Source organism: Urocitellus parryii, chromosome 3, assembly GCF_045843805.1.
Source record: "Urocitellus parryii isolate mUroPar1 chromosome 3, mUroPar1.hap1, whole genome shotgun sequence".
NCBI lineage: Eukaryota > Metazoa > Chordata > Mammalia > Rodentia > Sciuridae > Urocitellus > Urocitellus parryii.
The window spans coordinates 59,038,466-59,061,577 of record NC_135533.1 but is presented as its reverse complement, the minus strand read 5'-3'; the positions used below and the strand labels follow the sequence as shown (position 1 = coordinate 59,061,577).

Sequence of the window (23,112 nt, the reverse complement as noted above, 5' to 3'; positions counted from 1 at the left end):
ATTAGGGCAAGAAAACTGAGGATAACTCCAAGTGTGACTAGAGTGATGAGGATGGTATCTAGGTTGCATAGAAGAAGAGAAAACAGAAAGGAGTTGACAGACTTAAAGAAAGTAAACCAACCATCCAAAGATCCACCAGTAGTAACAATGTAATAACAATGTAATAATAAGAGCAATGCTACCATTTGAGGGCCTATCATGTGCTAGGCACAGTGTTTAGTGTTTTACATATGTTGTTTAATTTAATTAAGTGCTCACAGAAATCTTCTAAGGTGGGTACTATAATTATCTCCATTTCACAAATAAGAAAATTTGGGCTCAGAAAAATTAAGTAACTTGTCAAAAGCCAAATACTATGTACAATGGCAAAAATGGGATTGCAATCCAGGTCAGGATGGCTTGAAAGATTCTTCTCTTTTCATTATAATCTGATGCCTCAGTAAAGACAGAGGGAGTAATGAGTTTATGTGATGGAACAGACCCATTAGGTCAAGATTCAAGGTGTAAGCATGAAAGAGAAGACCTGAGACAGACTGGAGAATAAGGGCAGAGACAACAGGTAAACTGAAGAATTTGTACAAAATAGGTTGTTTAATAAGTCCCTTACATGGTCACGGACATATAAAATTAATAATAATTTGTTCCACTTTACTATTATAGGAAAAGTAGTATGGTAAAAAATTTTGTAAACTGGCATTGTAACAACTGGTTTGGGTTACCTAATTTTATTGGTTGTTACAAATAAATGTAAATATCATTAGAGGAGGATATCTAAAAAGAACTGTTTTTAATGAATCCAATCCCATCATCTAGGTAAATTTGGGGATTTATTAAAGTCAGCATCTAACTTCTAAATGTTTTGTTTGTTTGTGCATGGGATATTGAACCTGGGGCTTCACCTCAATATGCTAAGCACGTGACTCTACAGCTCTACCATTGAGCTACATGCCCCAACCATTAAGTGTTTTTATAAACAACAGAAAATTAAATACAGCAAATGTCTTTAAAAAATTACATATTAACATGTAACTACTGAAAAGAGATGTTCCTATAATTTTTCCAGGTCAATAATATCTGGTTAATAATAATAATTCTAGTTAACTTAGAAGAATTATACCACTCAAATAAAGCTTCTAGAAAAGTTGCCCTAGATATCTTCAAATATAGAAATACCAAATACCATGAACGATGCTTTTATAGAAATTAATCTACAAAGTCTATTGAAGAAAGGAAAAAAAATATCTAATAACTCACCACATTTTCCATATCCAGAGGTTTTCAAGCCCTATAAGGAAGATATTTAATAGCTATTATATTACATTTATTTTATGTGCAAATAATAGAAGGCTTAGAAGGCTTAGTCTGTTATGGGTATATATATATATATATATATATATATAGTCCCGAAATATCAAGGTCTAAAGATTTTCAATGTCAAAGGAAAACAATGATGTTTTCAATTATGCTTAAAAATCATGTTGTTTAATATTGCAAGCAAAAGTTTCTGAACGAAAACTGAAAAAGCAAGAGCCACTGCATAAAGGAATATACACATAGCTGAAACTTGTCAGCCATCTACCATATTGCATTAAACTTACTGATCTTTATAAGATTATCACTTTTGTAGGATTGTCATTATTTCATAACAATTAAAATGCATCTTGTTTTTATTTCAGAGATATTACGGAAGTACTAAGACCTGTTCATACCTTCATAATAATTTGGAATATGATATAACTTAGAAATTTCAAAAGCAGCTTGAGAAAATAATACTGAAGTGATGATCTTATGTAGGTAAGGTTGTGCTTTTATTAAAACAATCTCCTACATTTTATATAGATATTATACCAGAAATCTTAGAATAAAAAAGACTCATCAAAAAATCATAAATTATATTCAATGGTTTAAAGATGACAGTTATTATAACAACCTTAAGGCTTGGGATATAGCTCAGTGGTAGAGCGTCTGCCTAGCATGCATGAAATCCTGGGTTCAATTCCCAGTACTGCAAAAAATAACAACTGTAAGAGAAATAGGTGAGTAAAAATATTAAGCTTTAGTTGCTCCAATTCCAAAAGGACTTACTTTAGATTCTATTTGTTCAGACCATTCCTGACTTTGAAGTTCATTCCATTCTGATCTTATAGGTATATCTGAGAAAAATAAAATTTTATTATTCAAATTACATCATTAACTCCTGAAATCCCTTTACATTAAAGTACATACAAAACAAGATTCTACACGTTTTAGGAACTATTGCTCTCATTAAAGAGTTTCATTTTTTATTAAATCAAGACAATTCCTGAGTTTCTGTCCCTAAAATTTAAATTAATTCAATTATCAGCTTATTGTTGTCTATAGATAATCTGACAAACTTTAGAAAATTAAAGGTACAGTGCTTCACTGTTTTTAATGTCTTTAGAATCAGTCAAAATGAATAATGTACTGGTAATATGACTCATTAGAAGAGTAAGCATCTCCACTGAATATGAGACACAATAAATATATTCAAGCTTTTCCTGTACTGTTTTTAGAAGACTAATGGGGAGAAGTACATTATTAATGCTTTGAAATATGATCACTTTCGCCCAGTTCTGATAGTCTAGTGTTCTGAAGTGTCTCTTGGTTAATACCATTTAACTGATGCCCACCCACAACCAAGCTTAATGTTAACTACACTAAAAAGTGAAGCAATTAGTGTTCTTATAAATACCATTTTAAAATGAGGAATTAAAAGCATGCTAATATCAATTCAAAGAACCTTTTGAATTTAATTATTCAACATAACAGTTATTAAATTAAAACTGGCCACATTTTCCAGAGTCTTTTATTATAGTATAAAATAAATGTAAAAGTAGAAGAGACACTCACTATGTTCACTTGCCAATACAAAAGATTCAGGAGTTCTTTCAGGTAGGGGCGGTGGTGAATCTTCACTAACATCACCATCTAAATTAAATATATAAAATGTAGTCAATTTATTCAAATTCACAACATGTCATCTAAATAAAATCTGAGAGCTGTTTTGATATTCTAAAAATTATAGTCACAAGTATCTAAAAGATCAGTTCCTTTAGAAAAGCGGGGTGGGGTGGGAAGGAATATAAAAGGGTCACATGAAAACAGAAGGGAGACCAGTAGAGAACAGGGGCTCAGGAGAAGGGAAGAAAAAAAAGAAAAGTGGAAATATTGGAGAATAAAATTGACCAAATTATGTATTATGCATGTCTGAATATATCACAAGGAATCCTGTGATGTATAATTATAATGTACCCATAAAAATGTATACAGTAATATAAAAAATTGTTTTAAAAAACATTCTTAAAAAGACTAAAAATAAATCTTTATCACTCAACTCATTATCAAGAAGAGTTGTCATGCTTACTCTACCACTATTGCACAAAGATTTTTCTTACACTACAGACATAAAGCAGATTTGTCCTCTGAGGCTGAAGACTCAGTAGAGAAGTCAATTGCCTGATGGGCTTATTGATGATGCTTCTTTAGTCCAAAAAAGAAAGCTTTAGTCATTTCCTTAAGCCAGTATTTCCCAAAGTGGATTCAAATGCTTAACTCCTTTCATGATTTTTGCCATACTATACACAATCTGTCCTATTCACTGATTAAATCCAGTTTTAAATTTAACTATGTACTTCAGTCATGTTCTAAATAGTAATAACTGAAATAATATTTGAAATGCTAGTTATTTTAATATACACAAAATATAGCTATTACAATTTTATAAATACACTGTTCATATTATGAACAGTGTATTTATAAAAACACTAATTGCACATGGCTATAATTTGAGAATACTGACAAAAGTCATATGAAAGTTTTTCACTTTCATATGAAAGTAGCCAGGCATAGTGATGCACACCTGTAATCCCAGCTACTCCCTTGGGAGGCTAATGTAGGGAAATTGGAAGTTCAAGGACAGCTTTAGTAATGAATGTAGCAAGACCTTGTCTCAAAATAAAAAATTAAAAGGACTGGGGATGTATCCAAGGCATTAAGTAAGTCTCAGAGGTTAACTTTATTATGCCTTAGGATAAATAAGTATATTAGATCTTTGAGCTGTCAATGGTGATAGAGAAAGTAAATGTGAGCATACAATTCTGTATAAACCATAAGGACTTTTAGGCTAGGAAGCATGGGATAAAGAAAAGGTAATGTAAGAATCCCATCTTATTTTCTCTGGGCCTTGTCCACTGGACTCTTTTAAAATGAACAAACAAACAGGGCTGGGGATATAGCTCAGTTGAAGAATGCTCAGTTGGTAGAGTGCTTGCCTGGTATGCCCAAGGACATGGATTCAACCCCCAGCACCATAAAAAAAAGAACAAACAGCCTGCCCACAATACTGTCTTTTATCATGTCTGATAAGCTATGCATTAAACTGAAAATGAAGTACTTTTTCAACAATTTGAGGCAGGTTAAGAGTGTTCTTTGCCCCTCCTACATTTATTTAGCTGGATAAACAAGACAATATAGCTTGGCTTCTGCATCTATCTAGAGTATCTAAATTCTCTTGCCACTAAATAACTATCTACATTATCTATCTGATAGTAGCAGTGGAAACAGGATAAGCCATCACTGTATTTCTCTTTGCCTTCTTGTTACTAAAAACTAGTAGTTAAGAGATGGTTGTTGAAAGGAACAACACATAATCTTGGCATTGTGATACCATCTCATAAATTAAGTGAACAAAGCAGGAAAGGTAATTCTATTTGTATCTTAAAAATTTTGTATCCCCTCATTTATAACAATCTTTACTTTTAACGAATTTATTTTCTGGGCTGGGAATGTAGCTCAGTGGTAGAACAATGTATAATGCAATCCCCAGTACTGCAAAAAAAGAAATAAAGGGGAAAAAAAAGAGAATTTATTTTCTAACTGTGGCCCTTGTTTCTTGACTGGATATTTCTTTTTCTTTTTTTTTTTTTTTTTTTTGGCGGGGGGTACTGGGGATTGAACTCAGGGACACTTGACCCCTGAGCCACACTCCCAGCCCTATTTTGTATTTACTCAGAGACAGGGTCTCACTGAGTTGCTTAGTACCTTGCTTTCACTGAGGCTGGCTTTAACTCAAGATCCTCCTGTCTCAGTCTCCCAAGCCACTGGGATTACAGGCGTATGCTACCATGCCCAGCTTTGACTAGCTGTCTCTCCCTGCATCTCTATATTTGCTTTCATATGTTCATGTTACATAACTACCGTTTTAAAAAAAGAAGTTATTAAAAAAAAGTTTATACAACTAGAGACTGCACATTTTACATAGGCTTTTGCCTGTATGGAGCATACTATGGGTAAATCTGAGAAATCTTCCAGAAGGCTTGAGACAAGACTAAAATCAGAATTCATGTAGTATTCTTAATATGCATGAGGCCCTAGGTTCAATCCCCAGACCAAAAAAAGAAAATTCACGGCCAGGAATTTTTGCCAAGCAATAAAGGCTATTTTAGGTGTCAATACAACATTATTTAGCTAACTCACTAACAAATTCTAAGACAAAACTCCCTAATTCTTATATCAAATCAATGATATAATATATAAAGTAAACAATTACCAACGATCAAAAAGAGGACTAATTGTACTTAGGTTGCAGCAATGAATATTTATACAGGAAAATTTTCAGTTAATATCAAATCAATAGAAAGGTGAGTAAGGTGAAAAGAAATGAGAAATCAAATTTACAGCTACCATTGTCTTGAAACACAAATTAAAAAAAAAAAACAAATATGAATTAGCATATAGCACGGTGTTAAAGAAACTCTTTCTATATCATCATGAGACTGGTCACCTGATAATAACTTTTTTTTTCTTCTGCTTTTTTTTTTTTTTTTAGTACTGGGAATTGAACTTGGGGACACTTGACCACTGAGCCACATCCCCAGCCCTATTTTGCATTTTATTTAGAGACAGGATCTCACTGAGTTGCTTAATACCTTGATTTTGCTGAGGCTGGCTTTGAATTGGAGATCCTCCTGCCTCAGCCTCCCAAACCACTGGAATTATAGGTGTGCACCACAGAGCCTGGCCCCGGACCTGGCAATAACTTTTAAAGAGAATATCATATCATGCATCCTTCCTGTCTTCACCAAATTCTATTTCCAATGAATAGTTTAAAAAGAAGGGAGGGAAAAGGAGAGGGGAAAAAAAGAGAAAGGAAAGGAAAATTTCCTGGGAAAAAAGCCCCAAATTTATACTCCATGTATATATAATTGCTTGTTATATATTTTCTTGCATAGTTAAACATTAGCAGTTATAAGTGTATATGTATAAAAATAGAGTATATAAGTATAGTTATATTTCAGATTTTGAAGTTGAGGAAGAATAAATGGTAATATAACTTAAAATTATGGAAAACTGATAAAATGATATTTACAATGATAATCATTTTCTTCAGAAGATTCTTCAATTAAATACATCATATCTTCAGAAGATTCTTTAATTAAATACATCAGAGAAGAAGAAAAAATAATAGAATTTGGGCTAGGCATGGTGGTGCATGCTTATAACTTGGGAGACTGATGCACGAGATTCATGAAGTTCAAGATCACCTCAGCAATTTAGCCAGACCAAGTCTCAAAATAACAATAAAAAAGGCTGGGTGTGTGGCTCAGTGGCAGAGTGCACCTGGGTTTTACCTCTCGGTACCCCAAAACAAACAGAAAAAAAATCCAAATTCTGTAACTTACAAAATTAGATTAGAATCTCATGTCCTCTACCAGATACGTTCTCAAGACACAAAATACAGTATATATGATTGGAGAAAAGTGCCACAGTCTGGATGGTTTTATAATTGGTCAGAAATAGAAAGTTATCTTTCAAGTTCATAGTACTTTTTTGGGGGGGAGAAGTGGGTGCTAGGAATTGAGCCTAGGTCCTTGCACAAACAAAGCCATTCTTTACAGTACTGTATCATTATTACTTTAAGCAATTCTATTTTCCCTAAAAAAAAGGTTCACTGATCATTATATCAGTAAATAGCTTTCATGTTTATACATCTGCTTTCATATTTATGGGGGAAGGAGGGAGGATGGAAATGGGAAAGACAGTAGAATGAATTAAGACACACAATAGGCAAGTGTTCTACCACTGAGCTATATCCCTAGCCCCACAGTACTTATTTTGCCTTCACATTGTATTAGTCTGCAATGCCCTTCAAAAGATGAGTGGATATAAGAAAATGTGGTACAGATACACAATGGAATATTATTCAGCAACAAAGAAGAAATGAAATTATAGCATTTACTGGTAAATGGATGAACTGCAGACTATCATGCTAAGTGAAATAAGCCAATCCCAAAGAACCAAAGGCTAAATGTTCTCTCTGAAATGCGGACACAGACTCAAAATAGGCGTGTGTGTGTGTGTCTGTGTGTGTCTGTTGGGGGGTGGAGGGGTGGGTGTTTGCTGGATTGGACAGGGTAGATATGGGGGAAGGAGGGAGGGAGGATGGAAATGGGAAAGACAGTAGAATGAATTAAGACAGAACTTTCCTATGTGCATATATGAATACATGACTCTACATCATGTACAACCACAAGAATAAGAAGTTATATTCCATGTATATATGTCAAAATACATTCTACTGTTATATATAACTAAAAAGAACAAATAAAAAAATCAGTCTGTGTGTGTAACCATCAAGGTTCACTGATCAATATATCAGTAAACAGCTTTCATGTTTATACATCTGCTTTCATCTTTATGGTCTATTTAAGAAAGCATCCATGGTTTTTAATAGCAGATCAAAAACCAATAATATGTCTTAGAAACTGAATACATGCATTATCTTAAGACCACTTGGGCTGGGGTTGTGGTTCAATGGTAGAGCACTTGCCTAGCACATGTGAGGCACTGGTTTGATCCTTAGCACCATATAAAAATAAATAAATAAAACAAGGTATTGTGTCCATCTATAACTAAAAAAAAATTTAAAAAATGTTAAGACCACTTAAAGAAGAGTCATTAAATTATGGTTTTGTTAACTAGGTAGGTACATATATCCCACTCACTACTAAATGAATTAATTACTCATTCTGTTGAGTCATTTCCAATATGGCTCTTGGATTAAGCTCAGGACTGAAAGCGACTTCATTTGTAAGTAATTTCCAAAATTTTTGGTAAATAAATAGAAAAAGATGATTAGATATTTATGAGAAACATGGGTAAAACAAAGCCATTCTTTACAGTATTGTATCATTATTACTTTAAGCAATTCTATTTTCCCTAAATTACTTCTAATTATTCAGTTAGATAAATAGTTTGGAAAAACAAAACTGCTAATACAATGTGGTCAAATTAAGGTAATAATAAACAAAACCTTATTTTAAAATAATTAGTATTTAGTTGCAGATTCTAGACTATGGAATAAAGCTTAATAAATTAATACAGATAAAGTGGTTAGAACAGTGACTGATAAAGACATTTAAGTGTTAGATATTGTATTATTACCTTTTTCAGCACCCAAAAGTATTGTTTCTGCCATATCATGTCTAGCAATGGACATTGGCAATACTTTCCTAGTAGAAATGCTTTCAGTACTAGTGGCAGCAGAAACCGTGGCACTTGCTGTTGAAATATTAGTTTTATTCTTGGTCACAGCACCATCAGAGTTCCTTTCATCTGAATCCGAGTCATCAGAGTGAAGAGGATTAGTAAAGCTAAGGGGTGCTCTCAATAGAGGTGAACTATTTTGATGATCCACAAAGGTTTCAACTTGTGCTGTAGGGCTTGGTGTTAAACTCACAGTTTTCATAGTTTGACAGTGCATATCTGAGGATTTGCCTTCAGATGAATCAGGTGTGGCATTTTCAGGTTCATGAAATGACCACATTACATGCCCTTTCTTATCAAGAGGCAATCGATCTGGCCTTGGAGGTGTGTCTGAATTCTTCTGTGATTCTTCTGGTGCAGTAACAGGAGCTTTATTTGACTGTGTTGCACTACAGTCCACACAAGAATTCTGAGATATGTCATCAACTTTTAGATCCCCTGAACTTACTTCCTGTGGCTTAGACATTTTATCAATTATACAAGATGAAGTAGATTTAATTTTAATTGCATGTCCCCTATTCAAGAGTGCGTTCCCATCGAAACTTTTTGGTCCCTCTTGGAGAGGGACTTTCTTAATCTCAAAACTTAAATTTCGCTCCAATCTTTTATCTATTTGTTCAATAGTTGATTCATTTTTCCCTGGAAGATCTGTTGATTTATTATAGTTTCTGTTGAGGTCTGTTGAATGCTGTTCTGATGAAACCACGTGCAATACTGGCTTTGGGTGGTATCTATCATTGTCCTGCCACACAGTAGTGACTGTTGGAAAAGCTGAAGGGGGAGAAGGTGTCAAGATGGGCGGCACTGGATGAGGTTCTGGTGGTTGCAATATTTCTTCCTTAGCATCCCCTTCTACAAGGCAACTAAAAAATATTAACAGAAGTTATATTAAAAGCCATTAGAATATGGTTATAAATTTAAAAAATTATAATTTTTCAGGGAAAGTTAATGTTTATCAAAAGCAATACACATATACTGTTTTTAAAAAGTCATATAATGCAAGTTTTAAAGAAAAACAGTAGTTTGCTCTTATGGACTTCCAGTTAGCCACAGGTATCTACTTTCAACTTCTTTCACAGCTGTTTCTGACTTATTTCAAAATGTTTACACTGCTCTTTTGGTTTCACACATTCTCTACTGATTTCCTACAACATAAGCATCTTTTCCGGTACTGTTTTATTGTAAATTTTGGCTAACTCCATCTTATGACTTCAGATATCATTCATACGTAAGACACCACGATTTCTTTCCTTCTGTAACTTCCTGTTTTTCCCCAATAGCCTTAGGATTCTGTGTCATTATTACTTTAAGCAATTCTACTTTCCCAATTGCTTGGTCCTCTATGTATTATCTGTAACTCATTTCTTTTAACTGTAGTACAGATTTGTAGTATACCTCTCAATAAGGGTCAAACACACCAGGTAACTATCAATACCACAGATAACACTCTTAGATACCTCGGGCATTGTGCTCCAGTGTGAATCACTGGCTCCTTAGGCCACCATGGAGCTCTGGTTTCAGACTCTCATGTTTTCCAGTCCCCATCTTTTTCTTGTTTTGGTGGGTTATATTCTCTAGTTACTTCTCAAAAACTATATGTAGGAGGCAAACTTCTTGAGGGCTTGTATATACTTGAGTATTATATTTTCAGAACCATTAATTTTTTAAAAGATAGAGTCTCATTATTGCCTAGTGTGGTTTAAATATGAGGTGTTACACAAAGGCTCATGTATGAGGCAAGGCAAAAACATTCAGAGGTGAAATCATTATAGACCATGAGAGCTATAACCTAATCAGTGTATTTAGTTCACTGATATTGATTAACTGGATGGTATCTGTAGGCAGGCAGGGTGTACCTATAGGAAACAGATCACTGGGGTTTTAAACCTACACAGTTTATATTTTGTCCCTGGTGAGTAGAGCTCACGCACGCTCTCTCTTTCTCTCTCTTTCTCTGCATCCTGGTTGCCATGTCCTGAGCTACTTTCCTTCATCTGCCATTCTGCTGTTCTGCCTCACTTTGGGCGCAAAGCAATGGAATTGGCCAACTGGAGACTGAACATCTGAAACTGTAAGCCAAATAAACTTTCCCTCCTCTACATTGCTCATCAGGTCTTTTGGCCCCCAAAAAGCTGACTAAAACAAACTGGTACTGGGAGTAAGGCCACATTGCTGACTAACCTGACCACATGATTCAGAAGCCTTTAAGTCAGTTTGCAGGGAGAGGAATTTTAAAAAGTTTAGAGAAGCAACTGGAAAAGTTTTAGAAGACTGTAAGTGGAGCTCAATGGACAATTCAGATGAGAGCTTGAAAGACCAGAATACCCATAGGACTATGGACAGTAAAGATTGGGTCCTAAGGTTTTAGGACTCTTGAAAATTGGACTAGAGACTATTGATGTTATGTTCTGACGAATAAGTTTCTACATTTTGTTTGTGTTCTGAGACATTTTGTGAGGCTATATTTAAAGGTAATGAGCTAATTATATGGCAGAGGAAATTTCAAGGCAACATTCTGGCAGTGGCACCGACATTGCTGGTGGTTTTGGGCCAAGTTTACTGTGATAACCAGAAGCAGAAAGCAGAGCAGAAAAAAAATTGAAGTTTGGCCAGAAAAGTGTGAGTAATACAAGGGCTAACGAAAGTGTGATTGTTAAAGAGTTTATTGTCACTACAGAAATGACAAGTACTTTGCCCAGAAACAATAGGAAAGATGGCTTAAGTCCATCTCAGGTTTGGCAAGAACACACCCATTGAATTCAAGGGTATCAATAATGATTTCTTTGAAAAGAAACTATGGGGCACTCTGCTTGCACAGGGGTTGCTACAAAGCTGTTTCACCCTGCTTAGCTGCCAAGACACTCAGAGGCTGCTGCAGCTGGGTCTTAGGAGGATTGCTCTAAATAGTGGCAGATCTTGGTGTCAATCACGTGGTGCTGGTTTTGAAGAAATGCAGGATACTGGAATTAGAGAGTCATGGAGGCTTTCAAAGGAAGGTCTGGGAGGCCAGGCAAAGTGCAGCAGATCAAAGTTCCAGTGTGCTGCCTCTGAAAGGGTGATGCATGAAGATGTGAGAAGGAAGCTGAAGCTGCAGTGGAGACTCCTGAGATTAAGTAATGCAAGTAATATGGAATCTGACAAGGAAAGGTGTGGGAATCAAGCAGAGACAAACCCCGAGAGGCCAAGGAGGCTCAAGTAGCAAGGACACAAGAGCGAAGCTATATAAGATCTTTGGAGAGAACATCACAATGCCACGTGCTCCGGATGCTGGACGTGGAGCTACAGAATTTGTTTGCCCAGCTGAGTTTTAACCTTACTTGGTCTCATCCCTTCCTTCTATGCCTTTATTTCTCCCTTTTGGAATGAAAATGTTTATTCTATGCCATTGTACATTGGATATATGTACCTTGCTTTTGATCTTTTAAATATTTTTTTAAATTGTAGACGGACACAATACCTTCATTTATTTACTTTTTATGTGGTGCTGAGTATCCAACCCAGTGCCTCATACATGCTAGGTAAGTGCTCTACCACTGAGCTATGACTCTAGCCCCTTGCTTTTGATGTTTTTTTTTAATATTTTTTTTTATTTGTAGGTGAGCATGATACCTTTATATTTTATTTATTTTTTGTGGTGCTAAGGATCAAACCCAGTGCCTCACATGAGCTAGGCAAGCTCTGTACCACTGAGCCACAACCCCAGTCCCTGCTTTTGATCTTTACAGGATCAAAAGAGCAAAGACTTTGCCTTGAGTCTCAGAAGAGATTTTGAACTTGTGAGTTCTGAGTAATGCTGGAACTTTTAATGTGGGGAGTGGTGACTTTGCTCAGGATTTCTGTCTTGCAGCAGGAGCCTGCAACTGCACTGGGAACTTCCTGTGCAAAGGTGCAGATCAAGATTGCCCAGTTGCTATGGTGACACCCTGCTTAAAGAGGTACTATGCAAGGCACAGGACTATCAGTCTTGACCCTGAGTTCAGACACCAGCTGACAGGGGTAGAGAATTATGAGCCCCCAAAGATAATTAAATTTAGTTGGCTGCCCAGTAATTTGTCCTTCAGCCTGCCTGCTTTGAAGAAACTTTCTCACAGAAAACCAGTTTGATGATAAAAACCTATATAATAAATGTGCTGAGCTAGCACATCTATCAGAGGACAGTGTCCCATCTGGTCCCAACTATCTCTCTGTGTCTGTTTGTCTTTTTTAATCCCCCATATCTCCTTGCTGGTTTCTGAATTAATGGCCATGCAGGTTGTGGCACTTTAACACTACAGGAACACTTAGAGATGAATTAAATGTACTTTGAATTATGAAATGGACATCAGCTTTTGGGTAGAGGGGTAGAATGTTATGATTTAGATATGAGGTAAAAGCTCATGTGAGGTAATGCAAGAATATTTGGAGGGCTGGGATTGTGGCTCAGTGGTAGAGCACTTGCCTAGCATGTGTAAGACACTGGGTTTGATCCTCAGCACTGCATATAAATAAATGACTAAAATAAAGGTCCATCAGCATCTAAAAATATATTTTAAAAACAGAATATTTGGAGGTGAGTTGTAACCTAGTATGGATATGAATTAACTTGGGTAGTAAGTAATTGTAGGAATGTGGGGTATGGCTAGAGAAGAAGGGTCACTGGGGGTATGCTTTTGGGGATTTAATTTTGTCCCTGTGATCAGAGCTCTCTCTCTGCTTTCTGGTTGCCATGTCCTAAGCTGCTTTCCTCCATCATGTTCTTCTGCCCTAATGTTCTGCTCTACCTCTTAATCAGAGCTATTGAGTTGTCTGACTATAGACTAAATTCCTGAAACTGACAGTCAAAACCAACATTTCCTCTGTATGCTGCACTAATCAGTTTTTTAGGTCCCAGTTAGGAAAAAGCTGACCATGGCTGTCTTCAAACTCACAGTCCTCCTGCCTCAGTCTCCTAGATATATAGGATTAAAGGCACTTGTCCCCATTCATAGCTTAAACCTACTGTTTTCCCTTTTCTTTTTTTAAAGGCACAGAATTCTAGATTGATTCTTTTTCTTTTAATTGTGAGCTGTTTTTTTTTTCCTCTTGGAATTTTTAGTTTCTTCCTTTTTATTCTATTTTAAAAAAAAATTTATAATATTCATTTATTTTTATATGGTGTGGAGGATCAAACCCAGTGCTTCACACATGCTAGGCAAGCAATCTGCCACTAAGCTACAGCTACAACCCCAGCACTCCTTTTATTCTTGATGTTTTACAATCTCATGATGTGACTTTAAAAAAATCCATTGCATTCCAATCCCTTTATACATATATTATGCTGGGAACTTGGTATATACTTTCCATATGGAAACTCACGTCCTGTAATTCTAGAAATTTTTCTTATTTCTTTGCTAATTTCTTCTCTAGTTTCTTTTCACACTATTAGTTCAGCGACGGACCAACCTTCTGCTTTAGTGCTCTAATTTGCTTATCTTCTCTCTCCTTTCATCAATTCATTAACTTTTTGGGGAAAGTTTCTTGACTATTTTCCAACCTTCTTTTTAATTTTTAAAATTTATGCTGTTATACTTTTTAATGTTCAAAGGCTTCTTATTATTATCATCTGGCTCTTATTCATGGTTGCAGGATTTCCTAATGAATGAGAAATGGGTTGTTACTTTTCTTCCATCTTTTTTCCTATTCTGTGTGGTCTACATTTCCTCTGTCTTTCATGCTAGAGGCCTGTGTCCAGTGTCTCATCATTCTTGCTCCTGTTCAGTGTTAAGAATGGAATTTTTTAAATGCCTAAAAAATATGTATGCATATGGGGAGGACTTATGAAAGAGTGGACACCTCACTATATGGTGACTGAGGATCACAACTACCAATATCTATAGACTCTGTCTCTTGGGTTGATAGTTGTTTAAGGGAAAGACAATGTCTTCTACCAGAAGTAATGAACAGTATTTAGGAAGCAGAGAAAGAGGTGGGAGCAAGGAAACTGGGGAATGCACCAATCAGCATGAGGTTCTTGTTTTTAGTTAGGCACCACAACATGACTAGAAGCTAGGCTGGATGTCTCTGGGGCTTCTTGTTCAACCACTGCAGAGTAAATCCCTTTTTCACAGTATACCCAGGTATATGGGGAAAATAGCCAATGTCAACTGAATCTGACAGAAGGAATCTGGGTATCTAAATGTTTTTATCTTTATAAAAAAGATTTAAACATTCTATTTGTTTTCATTCCCACTCTACACACCAGCCTTAAGAGGGATCTCCAATTTATGACTCTTTCTGGGGGCTCCCTGAAAAGAATAATCTTGCTTTCTATTAGTTTCCCTCATCTCTAGGAAAGCAAATTTTAGCTTTCTCTACTCTAAGTCCCTTTTCATTAGATAATATGCTTTCTACTTTCCAAAAGTGCTATTATTTCCTCTCCAACGTTCTATTTTTGTTATATATATATACATTGTATATTTCTTCATTATTATTTCAGGAAAATAACAGAGTTAATGTGCTCAAACTGCACTGTGTAACAAACAGTATTGTAAGTGCTTTAAGAAGTAGTGGTCTGTGCATGTTGATATGCACATAGTAAATACAGTCTTGGCCACTTGAATTTCGTTATTAATTGCACTACCATATTTCTCCTTACCCTTCCTTAAATTAAGGGTAGTCAAAACAGGGTTTAAGATACGTTCATTACACAAAAATTATATTAAAATCTAATCACAAAAATTATGTTATACATTTTCTACTACAGTATTCAACATTCATATATTCACTAAATATATTTTTTTCTTTTTTTGGTACCAGGAATTGAACTCAGGGGCACTCAACCACCTAAGCCACACCCTCAGCCCTATTTTGTATTTTATTTAGAGACAGGGTCTCACTGAGTTGCTAAGTGCCTCGCTGTTGCTGAGACTGGCTCTGCTTGATATCCTCCTGCATCAGCCTCCCGGGGTGTTGGGATTACAGGAATGCGCTACTACCTGGCTATTTTCACTAACATTCGATACAGAAGTCCTCCAGATAGTACTGACCCATCAAATCGAAACAATATGACTTGTATAATTCTTCTTCTAAATATTATTCCTGATTCCACCTGTTCCAAAAAAACACAGGTTCTTTGTAATAAAGAAAAATTTACTTTTTTCTTTTTAAATTTGACTGTCTTAGAATGAAAAATTATATAACCTTTGTTTCCAACTCATATTTCATGGAAACCCAAAAAATTACTTTCCTTACAATAATGCAGGAGGGGGTCAAAATGTGGTGAAATGAAAGATTACAGGGGTGGAGAAAATAACAACTAAAGAGGTAGAACACAGCACTTTAAAAAAACCAAAATGTCTGGGGGTAATACAACAGGCCCTGGGTTCAAACCCCAACACCAAAATAACAAACAGTCCCCAAACCCTTCAATATGGAAAACAAAAGATTTGTGTCCTCAATGGAATTCTGCAAGCCTAGGCAGGTGAACTTCTTTGGCAACCATCGATATTAATACCCCTCTAGTCATTGGGCATGGTGGCACATGCCTGTTACCCCAACTACATGGGAGCCTGAGGTACGAGGATCCCAAGTTGGAGGTCAGTCTTGAAAACAAAGACTGTCAGTGTCTCACTATAAAATAAAAGGGCTAGGAATGTAGTTCAGTGGTAGAGCACTTACCTAACATGTGCAAGGCCCTAGATACAATACCCAACACCAAAAAAAAAAAAAAAAAAAAAAAAAAAAAAAAAAATCCATTTGATCAAGGTTGTTGTAAGATTACTGAGTTCACTACACTGCATATCATTTCAACACATCACCAACTACCTACAAAATGAATAAAGAGAAGACATGGTAATACCAAAAAAAAAAAAAAAAAAAAAAAAAAAGAAGAGAAGATCTGATGGTAGACTGGTGGAACCCACCATACGGATCCATGCAGTGGCATGCTGACACAGTTAGGCAGACAACTGAAAGAACTATCCACAAGGTGAAAACCACAAATAGGGATTTCTAGAATAGAAAGAGTATTAATAAAAAAAATAAACTGCACTAGTGCTGGATGCACGGTGGCTCAATGGAAGAGGGAGGAAACCCTCCTCAAACAAACTGAAAAAAATCTCCCCTGCCAATTCAAAAAAACAGGTGTCATTAACTAACAGATTTGCAACCTGTGCAGAAAATTCCTTCAGATACTGAAGTGGGTCAGCCTGGGAGAGTCTTAGTGCTTTCCAGCAGATTTTAGAGAAAACAGGGAAGTGTTGACAGGGTTAGATTCTTTCTTTGGACTTCCCAAACAGGAGATTAGAACTTCCTGCAGTTTACCTTTGTTTTTCATTTTTCTCCTTTTAAAAATTCTATTTCTGTCTTGTTCTTACTATATTTTCTTTCTGAGTACCCAAGAACCAACAGATGCTTAGTTTTTACTTTTCTCTGGATCAATATAGGTGCCCAAGCCAGGAGTCAATCTGAGCACAGGATAGAAACTGTAACATCCTTAGGAGAAGCTCTGGGTGGCAAGAGGAACAGTACTGCCAATTTGCAAGTCTGTAGAGAAATTTCATTTGAAATTGCTGGTGTGGAACTGGGAAGGATCAAGGTTGGGTGGAAAGTGGTGACACCACAAAATTCTACTGTAGACTGTCATCTCCTCAAGTCCAGAAGGATCTGGAGAATAGGCTGGTGCATCCTGGACACTTCCCACACCTTTTCCCAGCACACAGACTAAGGCTCTTGGAATGGGGGATATAGGACCATCTGAATCAGTCCACACTGCATGGGTGAGAAGACTGATGAGCAGCCCTGCCAGAGTTACACTCTATTTCCAAGTCACAAAAACACAGCCATATTTGGGGTGAATTCTGCTCTGAAATAGGTAACACTCCCACAGAACTTGCTGCCAGGCAAGAAGGGGACAGACTCCCCTGACAAGTTTGGCCAGTTTGGGTCAGAGTTGAAAACAAACAGCATGATATTTGTGTCACACAAACATCCTCATAACTAGGAGATTCTAAAACTCTGGAAAGAAATGTCTCTATTTAGAAAACCGCAGCAAGAAGAATACAAAACATTTTTTATGACTTGTAGTTGTACTAGTTGCTCTGTGTAACGTAACAGTGTCTTCCTTCATTTTTTGTTTTATATATCTAATTTATGTATATATAATTTATATACAATTAATTATATCTTGTCAATCAACTGGAAACTTTCTCAGGTAACCTCATTTCTTTTTTCTCATCTCCATTCCCTTCTCCTTCATCCTTCTTACTTCAATTTTATATTCTGTCTTCCTTATCTCCCCCACCTTTTTCTTTTCTTTGTTTTTATTCTTCTTACAATTAATTTAGCATACTATCTTTAATGCTTAACCTTCTGAGACTTTTATATATTATTTCTCACCCACATTTCTCATTGGTTAAGTTACAGAGGCCATTAGTAATAACTTTTGTAGTATATATTGATCTTTTTGTGTGTGTGTGGGTGTGTGTGTGTGGTACTGAAGATAGAACTCAGGGATACTCTATCATTAAGCTACACCCCTAGCTCTTAAGCCTTTTCTAATTTTTTTTTTTTTAATTTTGAGACAATGTCTTAATAAGTTGCCCAGGCTGGCTACAAACTTGAAAGCCTCCTGTCTCAGCCTCCTGAGTTGTGGGGATTACCGGCATGCACCACCATGATCAGATATGGTCTATTCTTAAACTACCAACTTTTTTTTTTTTGCAGTGCTGGGGATTGAACCCAGGACCTTGTGCATGCGGGGCAAGCACTCTACCTACTGAGCAATCAATCCCCAGCCCTTAAACTACCACTTTTAATGGCAGTTACTCTGTCCTATCAAAGTGGTACTAGTGGTTGAACTCAGCACTTTTGATTACAGTGACTGGCTGTGTTGAGGCTAAAATATACCCCTGCCCTAGCCCAGGGATTATTATAAAGAGAAAACTGGGTACTAAAAGACCCTCATATAAAAAGGTGGAACCCATTACAATGATGTGCAAATATAGTATCGTAGGAAACATGACAAAAAAGACCAAGAAGATGCCTCAAAAAGTTCATAACTACCCCAAATTGAATTCGCCTATAAAATCCCCCAAAATTCAAAAAGTTGATTATTCAAATGATTAATGAATTAAAAGATGATGCAAGAAATGAACTATGGGAGAAAATACAAGACAAGAAAGGGCATTTCAATAAAGACTGAAGACTATAAAAAGAACCAAACAGAAATCCTGGAAATGACTCCATAAATCAAATTAATATATTTCAGTTGAAAAATGTCTCCAATAGATTATGCCAAATAGAAGACAGACTCTCACAGCTTGAAGAGAAGGTGGTTAGCCTTGAATATTCAGAAAGTATTAAATCAACTATATAGAATATACAAGAACTCTGGGACAACATAAAGAAACCAAACTTAAGATTCATTGACACTGAGAAAGTAGACATACAGGCCAATGACACTGATAACATATTCAGTGAAGTAACAGAAAAAATTCCAAATCTTGGGATTAAGCACATAGGACATATCTAGATGGACAGGGCCAAAAAAGAATCTCTCCATAACACATTATAATTAAAATACTAAACATACAGAATAAGGATAAAAATTTTAAAGCCCCAAGAATATCAGGTTACATTTATAGGTAAGCCAATCAGCATGATATCGGATGTATAAGAATATTTTAAAATTTAGAATAATGTGTTTAAAGCACTGAAGAAAATCTGTACCAACCAAGACTGCTTAGTCCATCAAAGCTATCCTTCAGAATAAAAGAAGCAAAACTGTTCCAATACAAGCATAAAGTCAAAGAATTCATGACCACTAAGCCAGCATTGCAGAAAGTACTTTGACAGATACTATAAACAAAGGAACATAAAAAATTTTTGAAGAATAAACCTCTGTATTTTTATGGTGATTTTAAGTCTTTGGGTATAAACTGAGGAGTAGGATAATTGGGTCAGTGGTGGTTCCATTTCAAGTTTTCTGAGCAATCTCCTTACCGCTTTTCCATAAGATTGCACCAATTTACAGTCCCATCAGCAATGTATGAGTGCAACTTTCCCCCATATACTTGCCAACATTTATTGTTGCTTGTATTCTTGATAACTGCCATTTTGACTGGAGTGAGATAAAATCTTAGAGTAGTTTTGATTTAAATTTCTCTAATTGCTAGAGATGTTAAACATTTTTTCATATATTTGTTGATTGATTGTATTTCTTCATCTGTGAAGAGTCTGTTCAGTTCCTTAGCCAATTTATTGAATGGATTATTTTTTGTGTGTGTGTTAAGATTTCTGAGTTTTTATACATTCAGGAGATTAATGTTCTATCTGAGGTACATGTGGTAAAGATTTTCTCCGATTCTGTGGGCTCTCTCTTCATATTATTGATTACACAAACAATCCTTGCTTAGAAGCTTTTTAGTTTAAATCCATCTCATTTATTGATTCTTGATTTTACTTTTTGAGCTTTAGGAGTATTGTTAAGGAAGTCAGTTCCTGAGCCAACTTGGTGAAGGTTTGGGCCTACTCTATCAGCTCTACTCACAGTAGCTAAACTATGGAACCAACCTAGGTGCCCTTCAACAATGAATAATCAAAGTGTGGTACATATACACAATGAAATATTACTCAGCTTAAAGAAGAATAAAATTATGGATTTGCAGGTAAATGGATAAAGCCAGAGAATATTATGCTAAGTGAAATAAGCCAATCCCCCCAAACCAAAGGCCAAATGTTTTCTCTGATACATGGATGTTAGCTTACAATAAGTGAGGGTGGAGTAGGGGGGGATGACAATAAGATACTTTGGACTATAGAGTGAAGGAAGAGGGAGGATAACTGGGTGAAGGGAGAGGAAGGGGTATGTGGGTAGGAAGGATAGTAAAATGAATCAGACATTATTATCCCATGTACATATATGATTACATGACCAGTGTGATTCTACATTATGCACAACCAGAAGAATGAGAAGTTATAATCCATTTATGTACAGTATGTCAAAATGCATTCTACTGTCATGTGTAACTAGTTAGAACAAATTTAAAAAAGAATAAATCTCATTAAAGAATAGCTAATCAAATGATAATTAGAATTGAATTAAACACTAAAACAAATCAAAATGGCAGGAAATAAGAAACATATACCTCTCTATAATAACAATGAATGTAAATGATCTCAACTTTCCAATTAAAATACATATAGACTGACCAACTGAATTAAAAAAACAAGACCCAAGTGAACATTGCCTGCAACAGAAATACCTAACAAGCATAGACATACTCAAGCTAAAAATCAAAGGACGAAAATTACATTTCATGTAAAGGGAATCCAAAAAGCAAGCAACAGTAGCTACTCTTACATCTGACAAAACAGACTCCAAGCCAAAATTAATCAGAAGAGACAAAGAGATCACTATATACCGATAAGGGAAAAATCCATTAAAAAGAAATAATGACAATAAATATTTACATCCCATGTCAGTGCAACTAATTACATAAAACAAATACTACCTTCACATAAAGGCTCAGATAAATGCCAGTACAGTAATACTGTGATTTCAATACATCTAGACAGGTTGTCTAGATATAAAATCAGCAAAGACACTTCTGGATCTAAAAGATGTTATAAATCAAAATGGACTTAAGAGAAGTCTATACAGTAATTTTTTCTTTCTGCATTTTTTAAATTAGTGCATTATAGTTGTACATAATGATGGGGTTTGTTGTAACATATTTACACATTCATACAATATAACAATATTCCCAAGAACTTTCTCCCTTGCTCCCCTCCTCTCACCCCCTGGTCCCTTTCCCTCTACTGATCTCTCTTTGACTTTCATGAGATTTCCCTAACCACCTTTCCTTTTTCTTCTATAGTTTCTGCATATGCCAGAAATATATGACCCTTGACCTTCTGAGTTGGCTTATTTACACAATGGTCCCAAGTTTCATCCATTTTCCTGCACATCACAAAATGTCATTTATCTTAATGGCAGAATAAAACTCCATAGTGTGCGTATATATATTCCAAATTTTCTTTATCTATTCATCACTGATAGATACCCAAGCTGGTTCCATAGTTCGGTACTTGAACTGGGCTGCTATAAACATGGAAGTGCATGTATCACTAGGTTATGATGACTGTAATTCTTTTGGAAAATGCCAAGAAATGGTATAGCTGGGTCATATGGTGGTTCCATGCCTAGTATTTTGACAGGCCTCCATACTGATTTCCCTTGTGGTTGTACTAATTTACAATCCCACCAACAGTGTGAAAGTGTTCCTTTTTCTCTATGACCTCTCCAGCATCTTTTATTGTTTGTATTCCTTTTTTTAGTATGAGGATCGAACCCAGGAGCACTCAGCCACTGAGCCACATCCCTAGCCCTATTTTGTATTTTATTTAGAGACAGTGTCTCACTGAGTTGCTTAATGCCTTGCTTTTGCTGAGGCTGGCTTTGAACTTGGGATCCTCCTGCCTCAGGCTCCTGAAATGCTGGTATTACAGGCATGTGCCACCACACATGGCTAGAAATGATATATTAAGTGTAACTTCAAAGATAAACTACATTTAACTTTTCCAACCAAGAACTTTTAATTTCTTTCATTAATGCAAATAAATGCATTTTGACTTAAAGGCCTTACTTTCCATTTAAAGGCTACTGATTTTTCTCTTATGCAGTTATTTTGCTCCTCTCTTTCATATAAATTAAACATTTTAAGGCAACTTATTTGAGTTTAATATAGTTTTTGTTAAAAAACCTAATAAGGAAAATAAATTTCAAAAAAGAAAGAATTTTTTAAAACAAACAAACAAAGGTAAAGCAGAAAGTTAACCGTTTTATGTGCTATGGATTTCTCCCATTCACTAATTTTCAACCTGCCATTTTCCCAAGGTCCTAAATCGCCAATGTTCTACCACATCCTGAGCTATCTGAAGGTTTCCAAATGAGGTAGCTTTAAATTATTCCATCTGAACAGTTCTCAACTCTTTGCTTTGAACTCACTTTCAGACAAAATAGATTTGAAATTCCAGTTCATTTTCCCTGGTGACATTTAAAGAAGGAGATATTAATATATTTTTGCCATATTAAAAACTCTCAGGGGCCACAAGTATGGCTCAGTGATAAAGCACTTGTTTTCCCCCAAAACTACAGAACAGAACAAAATGGAAACAATAAAACCTCTTTCCTTCATGGTTTCTACATCACTGTTTCTTGGTTTTATCTCCTTATTGTTCTTTTTATTCCTTAAAAAAAATTTTTTTTAGTGTTTAATAGGATTATTACCTCTGTGGGTATTTTGTCATATCCAGAATCAGAGAGATTTTAGTTATTCCCAAGTCTTCTATCATCAGTTACATAACTAAACTTTCAATAAATCTTCACTTCAGCTTAGAGATCAAAATGTGTAAAACAGAATCGTACTGTGTTCCTCCCAACCCTATTCCTAGTTAAAATGTTTGACTAGAGAGGCATTAGAAAAAAGCATCAAGCATACTGTCACTGTTTCTGAAATGTTAAACATAGTAAGAAAATTTACTGAGGTATAAATTCTTTTGTGTCTCCATAGTAAATCTGTGACAGTC

General features: G+C 35.6%; 1 protein-coding gene and 1 non-coding gene across 3 annotated transcripts in view; one reads left to right on the top strand and one right to left on the bottom strand.

Moving 5' to 3' along the window:
- Ptpn12 (protein tyrosine phosphatase non-receptor type 12) overlaps window positions 1-23,112 on the bottom strand; it is a 108,343-nt gene that overhangs the window by 3,193 nt on the left and 82,038 nt on the right. Inside the window, exons 13-16 of one of the 2 annotated variants that reach the window (XM_026384946.2) lie at window positions 8,464-9,428; window positions 2,872-2,949; window positions 2,086-2,153; window positions 1,255-1,285 (exon numbers count right to left, since the gene is read on the bottom strand). In XM_026384946.2, coding sequence (XP_026240731.2) covers window positions 1,255-1,285; window positions 2,086-2,153; window positions 2,872-2,949; window positions 8,464-9,428 — 1,142 coding nt within the window. The remainder of the gene's footprint in view (window positions 1-1,254; window positions 1,286-2,085; window positions 2,154-2,871; window positions 2,950-8,463; window positions 9,429-23,112) is intronic. The other variant, XM_026384947.2, reaches the window with a different exon arrangement.
- On the top strand, window positions 1,940-2,011 carry Trnaa-agc (transfer RNA alanine (anticodon AGC)). The gene has a single exon. It is a non-coding gene; the product is annotated as a tRNA-Ala (tRNA).